Raw genomic sequence first — 10,189 nt, forward strand, 5'->3', positions numbered from 1 at the left:
TTATAGGTGAAGTAGAGGTACAGTGTGCCCTTAATGCCCTGCATGCTGGTACTTGTGGTTATCCAAGTACCAACATGTGGGGGAGGCATGCTATGACCTGTAGTTCCACCATAAAGACAATGATGATAAATATATTTTTTACACTACACCAAACACTATCAACCCACCACCCACCACCCAGGGGTGGCAGGGATAACCCTGGGCTATCAGCCTAGGCCAGGGGTGCCCTGAAAAGGGTGACCCCTTTATTGGGGGGTCACCAACTCCCCAGGGATCCCTGGCCTTGGCTGATTAAAGGTCAGGGCTGATGCTGCAGCTGGGGGGCCCGGTAAAAGGGCACCCCTGGCTGTGGCATCAGTCCCCTGTTAAAAAGGGTCCAGGGCTGGTTTTAAATATACATTGGAACTCACGTCAATTTTTTTCACCGGATATTTAAAACCAGTTCTGTCCCTGCTGCCTTGTGTTGGTTCTTACATTACAGGGTATACCTACACATTTTTTTCCCTGTAATGTTAAGAACCTGGACAGGCTGGCAAGCCCGAGGCTGGTTAGTATTTTGGGGGGGACCTCACATCATTTTTTTTAGACATTTTTCTAATTTTTGCAAGGCAAAACAAGCAAGCAGCAAGCACATATCTCACTGATATGTGCTGGCTGCTAGCTCAGGAGAGATTTTCCGAGAGAAAACACTGCAATCTCGGGTGAGTAATCTCCTGCAAAATGAGTTACTCGGGAGAGATATCTCATTCTGCTTCACCATTGGCAGACTCATTTAGCCTCAAATCGCCTGTTGGTAAATTTGGTAAAAGAAAAGGGATTAAATCACCCAAATTTTGGCAAATTTCAGCTAGTCAGATCACTTTGAAAATCAGGACCATTTCGAATCTTAGTAAATTTACCCCTGAGTCTTTCACAGGACTGAATGCTGCCGCATCTAGCAATAATTAGCAGAGTGGTTATGAACCACAATGAACATGCATGTCTTAGTATATGTCCAAATGAGTTAGGCGCATCTTGGCTTTGTCTCCTAAATGGGCATCACTGGGCAGCAACTGGGCACACACACAAATAAGACAACTGTATTGTTGGCCTAAAGCGGATTTGTAGTTGTGCATATGCCAAGGGGATAGAAATTGCACTTAACATGGGGTAGGTAGGGCTGGTGGAGGTGCAGTCACACTGATAACTTACATTAGATTTCTATTTATGGCTGAAGTACAGAGTTGTGGACATCTGAGAATCTGACCCTCAGAAGTTTCATTGAAGACAATGTAAATTATGGCTGATTTATCTATATTACTGTGGGGGACTGCACAGGCAAATGCAGGGTTGGGGGGGTTCTGGCTTCATGGAAACTCCCCTCCCCAGCCCACAACATAACCACAATAGAAATAGTATATACTATTATTTTACTAGTGCTGCATGTTCTCCTCAGTATCACAAATGAAATACGTAGCACCACCTGTGGATCTTTTTACATGTGTCAGCCAGTAATGAATACACATGCATACCAACTCGGAAATCCGGAAAACATGCACTGTTGAGGTTGCACTGCTATAGACCATCTATATGCTTAATTATTAACACTGTTATCCAATGCACAAGGAGACCTACAGATATATATATATATATATATATATAATAGCACTGCTAGGTTCTTCTGCTGCTCCCCCAGACTCCCAGACTTGCTCCCCTGCTCTGGAATAGAGCCCACAAGTTAAATAAAAACATTTAGTTTAGACAGGACAGCCGTACTACATACTTGACTACCTTTTGCTTGTCCTCCCCGGGAGCAGCCTGGGGAGGACAATCAGGTGGGTGGTGATGGGGGCAGGGCCTGATGGGTCATGGAGAATCAAGTAATTAAGCCTCATGCCTATCACTGGTATCGCGATTGCCACGGAAATTCTCCCCATTCTAACCACATCATTAGGAAGTGGGCAGAATGCAGGACAGATGCCTAACCTTCTGGTGTGCAGGGGTTACCCAAAAAATCGTGAGTCTCTCGTGAATACCGGGAGGGTAGGCATGTATGCTGCACTGTATATGTTAGAATTATGACATACTGTACACTACACTTTGTATGAGGCATATTAAAGCTGGTTAAGTGAAAACCCCTCTACAAATCCTTCATTGGCCCCTGGAATGCTGCAAGTCCTGTCACATTTTCATTTTTGCTTTACTTTAATTGTACCCTTGAATTAACAGAAGTAGAGGAGACTAGAATCACAAGGAGGGAAGTATGAAATAAAATATGGTTGTTTACTAAGTCCATAGGGCTGTTTCTATCCATTAGTATTTTAATAAATTAAACTGGTGGCTGTGCTTTTATTTCAGTTTGTCTTTGATACACTACAGATGCCAGAGGGTGCCAGGGCATGCTGGCATTTGTAGTATTACAGGTCCTGGCATGTTCTGGCAGATATTTTGGACACTCTGCCCTGCTTATACCTGTATTGTAGAGGTGCAGGATGAGCTCTAGCCCATTGGTATGGGGTTAACACTTGGGCTCAGAATATCTATGAAGGGGCCCTCACGTTTTTGTGGGCCTGAACTCACTAGGAACCAAGCACTGCTTTTCCTTAGTTCAATTTCAGTCAGCCCCACATTGTTATAGTGATTAGTTTCTATTTATAACTATAACAATTAATTTCACTTATGGGTAAATATTGCTATTATGGGTCATATTAAATTTTCGGCGAAAAGCCTAGATGGACAAAAATTTTCCACTGGTGAAGTCATTTAGCCAGGTGAGAACTTTACCCTGTATTCATTTGCAAATAGTTTCCACTGGAGCAAAAAATCTGAGCCTTGTAACCAGCAGACAAAATTCACCTCTGAAAGGAGGCGGAAAAAAGTGCAATTTTGGGGGTTTGAGGTGCAAAGTTGCATGTACTCTGCAGCCTTGGGACAGCCCCCAAAGGTAAACTGCATCAAAAAAAGTTTACAAAATACTTTAGGTCACCCCAAAAAGTACTTTAGTTTTGGGCATGAAAAAAAACAAAGTTGGGGGACAAACTTAAAAACTAGCTAAATAGACTCCAGGGGGTCCCCCAAGAATGCCCAAGCTGTTTTTTGTTTGCAGGTGCATGCTGAAGGTGCATTTTTTAAAACACACTTTAGCAATTTTTAAACATGCTAGCACCCATTTTCATGTACCCCAAATTTGCTGGGACTACTTATTTTAGCCAAAAAAAAGCTAAATGCTATTCTTCACCACTTCACCACTTGTGCAAAGATGCTAAATAGCACCTATTGAGATCATTCAAGTACCCCAAATACCATTCAGGGGTAACCATAGTGATCCCCCATGTCAGTCCATCTTTTGGGGGGTGTCAGGCTGATTTCCCCAAATCTGACAGCACTTTCTGCCTTTTCAGTTTTGCCAGGGTGCATTTTTGTGAACTATGAAATTGAATAGGGTGAATAGCGGGGATAAGCATGATACTTCTCCGGAGCCCAAAACAGCAATGATGGCAGAAAGTGTGCCATGCAAAAAGTCCGGGACTTTTCGCCAGCAATTGAATACGGGCCTATCAGTTTATATAAAAAAATATATGTAACAGAAACATACTGTATATAATTGTTGGTTCATCTTCACATAGTTTATTATTTTCAATTGTACACAGCCCAGGGTAGGGACACTATAAGTCTTTACATTGCATTGTGATCAATATATTAACATTTTCATGATTCCTACAAAATACTTCCTATCTTAGCTGGCCATACACGATACAATAGTACAGCCAATCAACCTACAGGGTAGAAGTCAGGAGCAACTGCCCAATAATCTGAGTACCTACATAAACTACACATCTATGGAGGTTGTCTCCATAGCCGAACATTGGCTGAACAATGCTCAAGTGGACTGTACAGGTTTGAAAGCAAAAAAAAAAAATGATTCAACTTGAGGCTGTGAATGATCATCATTCAGGTCCTTACATTAATAGTTGTTCAAACTATATATTTGGTCAGTTGGTTTCCATGATAATTGTGCAAGGTATGTCCAGCTTTAGAGTAATAGATCCAGGTACACTTATAATTGTTTACATAAACAGTCTTACAATACAAACTGACATACACTAGAACAAACCATTACCAAAGAAGATATTACAGTGTGAAATGGTCCAGTATATCATGTTTTATATACTGTTCTTCTCCAGTATGATTTTCTTAGTATTCCATTCTGGTTTTAAAAGCAGAATGTACAGCTTTGGGAAAAATATACAGCCCAGAACTCCAGCACTTGAGGTCAATATGGCGAATATCTCCACAGCCACTGTGTCTTTCCCTTTTGTGCTGACATAGGCCGGGATCATTGCAATCCAGACACTGCAGAACACCAGCATGCTGAAGGTGATGTACTTGGCCTCATTAAAACTGTCTGGTAATGTCCTCACCAAGAAAGCCAGAAAAAAGCTCACAGCCGCCAGGATCGCCATGTAACCCATCACAGAGTAAAACCCAACTACCGACCCTTCATTACATTGAATGATGCTCATTCCCTGATAGGAGTGATGGTCATACTCCTTGTAGGGAGGAGATACAGACAGCCAGATACCACAGATCAGAGCTTGGACAGAGGTGCACACAATCACCACATAATTCGACACTTTGAGTGTGACCCACTTCCTCCAGGGACTCCCGGGTTTGGTGGCTTTGAAAGCAATGCAAACAGTGACCGTCTTAGCCAGTATAGAAGAGACAGCTGTGGAGAAGAAGATCCCAAATGACGTCTGTCTCAGCCTGCAGGTTATATCCACCGGCCGACCAAGGAACAAGAACACAGAGAGGAAGCTCAGCAAGATGGAGACCAGGAGAATGAAGCTTACAGCCCGATTATTGGCTTTCACAATGGGAGTGTCCCAGTAATAAATAAAGTTTCCCAATGTAAATAACGTTATGGATGAAAAAGATAAAGATGTTACTGCAGAAATTAGCACCACAATGTCCTTCTCATATGACAGAAAGTCGTACAATTTGGGAAGACAGCTCACTTTTCTCTCATCCGGCCACTCTTCATCTGGACATTTGTAACACGTGTTACTGTCTAATTAAATATAGAAAATGCAGATATTGTTTATATGGTCAGTAATGTGTAGAACATGAAGCAATTAAAAATAATAAATAATTATAAAATATTCTATCTGTAGCTATTTTATACAACAATTTAAAACACCAACCTATGATTGATGTGTTTATTAAAGGGTCTTTAGTAACACTTCCAATAAAGTCACTTGATTGCATCCCTAATATAACCTACTTCTGTAACAGTTATACAGCATGAATATAGGTAGGGCATGGGATCCAGGTGGCCAGGATGGTGACAGTCAGAATCCCGACAGTATTTTGTTAGTGTCCTAACCCTTACCCTAATCCTCCCCCTGCAGCCTAAGCCTAACCCTCCCCCCAACACAACCTATCCCTATCTCTCCCCACAGCAACCTAGCACTAACCCTCCCCTACTGCAGCCTCATCCTAACCATCCACCTAGTGCCTAACTCTAATATTCACCATCAGGATGTCAGTGGTCAGATTCCGGCCCCAGGATTCTGACCGCTTACATCTTACCCAACAGGATGCTGACTACATTCCATGTATATGTATACATTTCTGACTGCATATTTGGGTATTCAGATATACTATTTACTGTACAGTATGTATATTTATAAAATTACCCATATATAAAATGCTAATTTTAATTTTAAGTAATACAATTCAGTGCCTTGATCTGTACTTTTGGTTCCATTGTGCATCTTTCCCCATCTTTATTACTCTCTTTTTTAAATTCAATATCTCCTCCCCATATTAAAATAGTTATTATTTACCCTTATTTTAATCATTATCACCCCCTTCAAGCTCTTCTCCCCCCTCTATTACTTAAGGAACTTTCTTCATCACTAAATGCATCTTTGTTTTAATACTTTTATCACCCCTACCATATTTTAAGCTTATTATCACCATCTGTTTCATTTTCATCCCTTCCTTTATTAACCACTCTTACTATCAACCCCTTCTTTCTAAAATACAAGTGTTACTTACATATTAGGTAGGGATGTTACGTAGGAGAGTATGTTCCATTCATCATAGTTACTTAAGATTTTGTAATGTTTCTATCTAAACAATATGTTGGGGCATTTATGGGATTCACTTCTTACTAGTATCATGGACCTGTCATTTTCTTGGTCATGTGCTGTTGTGCCTGTGTTATTTTTCTTTCCTACCCACATTCCCATCTCTCTGACCTCGTTCTTCATCCAACCACTTTTCCCTGTCTCTATCCCTCATTCTCTGCCTTTCTCTTTTTTATCTCACATCTCACTGTCTCTCTATATCCTCACTACTATCCCCATACCTCTGAACTTATTTAACATTTATTTCAGTGTTTTCCCCATTGTGTTGGTTTCTGCTGTGTGGGGAGAAGGGATCAATTATTGAAGGTTTGCTGTGTGGGGAGGAAGTATTGGGCATTGAGAATATTCTGAACATTCTGGAGGGATTGGGCATCAGTGGCCTGCTGTATGGGAATAAGGGTTCAGGTTTAAAGGGACTGCTGTGTGGGAAGGTTGGATAAGGCTTTGTGTGTTTTCTGTGTGGGGCAGAAATACTGGGCATTGTGGGTCTGCTGTGCAGGGAAGAGGAATTGGTCATCAGGCATCAACTGTGTGGGGTGGAGGATTTGTGTATTGGGAGTCAGGTGTAGGGAGTCAGGTGTAGGGACTGCTGTGTGGGAAGGTTGGATAAGGCTTTGTGTGTTTTCTGTGTGGGGCAGAAATACTGGGCTTTGTGGGTCTGCTGTGCAGGGAAGAGGATTTGGTCATCAGGCATCAACTGTGTGGGGTGGAGGATTTGTGTATTGGGAGTCAGGTGTAGGGAGATAGGATAAGGTTTGCTGTGATCAGGCAACAGGAACCAACTGTGTTGGGAAGTTAGAGAAGGCATTGAAGGTCTGCTGTGTGGGAAGGACTATTGAGCATCAGGGTCTGCTGTGTAGGTAGGAGGGATTGTGACTTGGTATCTGCTATTTAGGGAGGAGGGATCAGGCATTTGGAGTACACTGTGTGGAGAAGTGCTATCAGGTACTGGGACTCTGCTGTGTGGTTAGGAGGGAACAGGTATCATGGGCCAACTGGGTGGGGAGGTGGGAGAAGGCACAGGGGGTCTGCTGTGAAGGAAACAGGGATTGGGCATTGGGGGTCTAGTGTGCAGGGATGATGGATTGGCAATTTAAGGATTGTTGTGCAAGTAGGATGAATTGAGCATCTGGTTTCTACTGTGTGGGGAAGAGGAACATGCATTGGGGATCTGCTGTTTGGAGAAGAGGGATCAGGCATTTGAGTCTGCTGTGTGGGGAAGAGGGTTCAGCCATCAATGGTCTGTTATGTAACAAAGTGAGAACAGGCATGTGGGGACTGCTGTGTGGGGAGGAGGGATCAGTCATTGTAGGTCTGTTGTGCGAGAGGCAGGGATCAGGCTTCAGGGGTCTACCATGAGGGAAAGAGGGATCAGGCATTGGAGTCTGATGTGTGTCGAGGAGGGATTGGCCATAAAGGGTCTGCTATGTGGGAAGACAGTATCAGGCATTTGGGGTCAATTGTGTGAGGAGGGTTGGGATAAAATATTGGGGTCTGATATGAGAGGAGGAGGGATTGGTAATTGGAGGTCTGATGTACAATGATTGTGGATCAAGCATCAAGGTTTTGCTATGTGGGAAGGTGGAATCAGGCATTGTGGTCTGCTTTGTGGGCAGGAGAGCTCAGGCATCAGGAGTTTTCTGTGTGGGGAGGAAGGATCAGCCATAAAGACTCTACTACGTGGGGAGAAGGCTCAGGCATCAGGAGTTTGCTGTGTGGGGAGAGATTATTGACCATAAAAGCTCTGCTATGTGGAGAGTAGGTATAGAACATTAAGGTCTGATGTGTGGAGAGGCAGGAATGGGCATCATGGGTTTGCTTGTGTGGAGAAGGTTTGGTCAATGAGGGTGTGCTGTGTTGGGGAAATGATTGGGCATCAATGTTGTAGCCTCAGTTTATATGATATTTTATTCTGAGTATGACACATTCCTACCTGTTACATTGGACATTTCTCCCTCAGGACACAGAACGCAGTCATAGCAGCAGACATGGAATCCTCCATTAGAAGCTTTTCTGGATCCAGGAGGACATCTGTCATTGCACCGAGATTTGGGGACCTTGTACATAGAGTAAAATGCAAAATACTTTATTTATATATATAATTTTTTTTTTGCTACGTCACAACTCCAGCTACATGAAATGGCAACTTGTGCAAAATATTTATTAAAAAAGTTATAGGAGTTTAAATTTTGCTGGGGTATGTCACACCTCACATAAAACTGTGAACCTGCAGACACTGTACTTTTTTGGGTGTCATTAAGGTAATTCTCTTAATAGGATATTTACTTCTACAGCATTCTGCAGTTATATCCTCAGTAATAATGTTATAATCTATTTATTTCAGAGTTGGAGGTAATTTATATACTGTATTTTTACTATTAACTGTAAGCACTGGTTCCTTTGGGGATTTAGTCGGCATGCAGGATGCCAACGGTCTAGGTGCCAGTATCCTGACCACCAGCATCTGGAAGGTAAGTATCAGGGTGTTAGGGGGAGGTTAGGGTTAATGTGCAGGGTTAGGGTTAGGCAATAATGGGATGGTTAAGTTTAGGCTCTGGGTCGGAAGTGTCAGGATTAGGCTGTGGGGAAGGGGAGGTTAGGTATAGGCACAAGGGGGAGGTTAGGATTAGGCACCAGGGGGGTGTCAGGTTTTATGGTGCAGGGAGGGGGAGGTTAGGCTTAGGCACTTTTGTGGGGGAGGTTACGGTTAGTCATCGGGGAGGGAGGGTTTGAGTTAGGGTAGGGGTTAGGAAGAAACTTACCTGTCTTCCCAATGTGTGTTGGGATTCTGGCTGTTTCAATGTCACTGTCGGTTTTCTGACCAGTGGCATCCTGGCAGCAAGGACTTCATACTCAACCCGTTCCATTGCATCTGAACATTCATAGTTTCTAAGATGGACACTTGCTGGCTATATCAGAGCCATACCCAGACATTTTTATGCCATGTGCCAGAAAGAGTATTGGTGCCTCCCATTTGTTTAAATAGGAGTATGGCTTCATGGGGGACGGCTAAGGAAGAGATGGGGTGTCAGGAGATGCTGGTGTAAAAGAAGAGGGAGCTACAAGGAAGAATGATAATAAACAGGAAAATTGACAGGCCCAAACAGCACCCCCTGACCTGCGGTGCCCTGTACCATGGCACAGGTCACACTACCCTAGTTACAGCCCTGGGTGATAAATCTACTTCTATATATTGGCTACATACACCTTCCCGAACTACTGTAACCACATATTTTACAAAATGATAAAATATCAATTGATTGTGGTTTAATTTCTGTTACCAGGATTTTTGCTCACTTGTTTTTAGTATTTCATAGGATGAAGAGTAAAATTTCGGCAACTGGAAATTTGCATTTTGGAATTGTACTTGGCTAAATCTCCTAAATATGCTATGTTTAAATCTAGCCATATGCTAACTAGTTAAATGGTTGGAACAAAAATCTGGTACAGTAATGTATAGGAGCAAGTGACAAATATATATTTGCTCCCAAATGCCGTAAAACAGAAGAAAGTTGTTACTCATACAAATTAGTTACAGTACATCAAATGGATTTAACCAAATAGTTGGAACAACCATTTCTCCCCATTTCCAGTGTTGTTATCTCCTTCATCAAACTCATCACTGTTGTTAATATAATCATCCTCATCATCCTCATTGTCCTCATCATCATCCTCATCATCATCTTCACACAATATTACCTCATCCCCATTGGAATCCACCAGAGAGCTTTAGATTTGGGAGGGGCAGGTCCAAACTGAAATCTAAATTACAGTGTAATAATAATGCTGTCCAGCCTTTGTGGGCTACATGCAAAAGCAGCCAGTATTTACCTCACATGCAAAAAAAAGTATTTGTATCCCTGCATTGTCCAGTTACACAGTTACTATTATTTATTTTCTCAACTCTGAATGAGGTCCTCTGTTTGTAATTGGGGGAAAAGTTATCCCTCTCTGAATTTGTACTTAATTTTGGAAAACTCATTTTTTCCAAGTTTTTCGGAAGTAGCATCCTATGCCGATTGCTCACAAGGTTCCTGGCTGTGATAAACCAACAT

The 10,189-nt window shown here is 42.4% G+C and overlaps 1 protein-coding gene across 1 annotated transcript; it reads right to left on the reverse strand.

Moving 5' to 3' along the window:
• Positions 1-4,142: 4,142 nt before the first annotated feature.
• On the reverse strand, positions 4,143-8,200 carry LOC148509555 (vomeronasal type-2 receptor 26-like). Its single transcript, XM_088442960.1, has 2 exons — positions 8,068-8,200; positions 4,143-5,050 (listed from the first exon to the last, which is right to left on the reverse strand). The coding sequence occupies exons 1-2, from the start codon at positions 8,198-8,200 to the stop codon at positions 4,143-4,145; spliced, it is 1,041 nt and encodes a 346-aa protein (XP_088299086.1).
• Positions 8,201-10,189: the final 1,989 nt, after the last annotated feature.

This window comes from Taudactylus pleione, unplaced genomic scaffold (assembly GCF_031769625.1).
Source record: "Taudactylus pleione unplaced genomic scaffold, aTauple2 ptg000319l, whole genome shotgun sequence".
Lineage (NCBI taxonomy): Eukaryota > Metazoa > Chordata > Amphibia > Anura > Myobatrachidae > Taudactylus > Taudactylus pleione.

What these genes read in the sequence shown, in the direction of transcription:
- LOC148509555 (XM_088442960.1), bottom strand. Translation starts at nt 8,200, where the DNA reads ATGTACAAGGTCCCCAAATCTCGGTGCAATGACAGATGTCCTCCTGGA. An exon ending in AGAAATGTCCAATGTAACAG is followed by an intron (nt 5,051 to 8,067) that starts GTAGGAATGTGT and finishes ATATTTAATTAG; the next exon opens with ACAGTAACACGTGTTACAAA.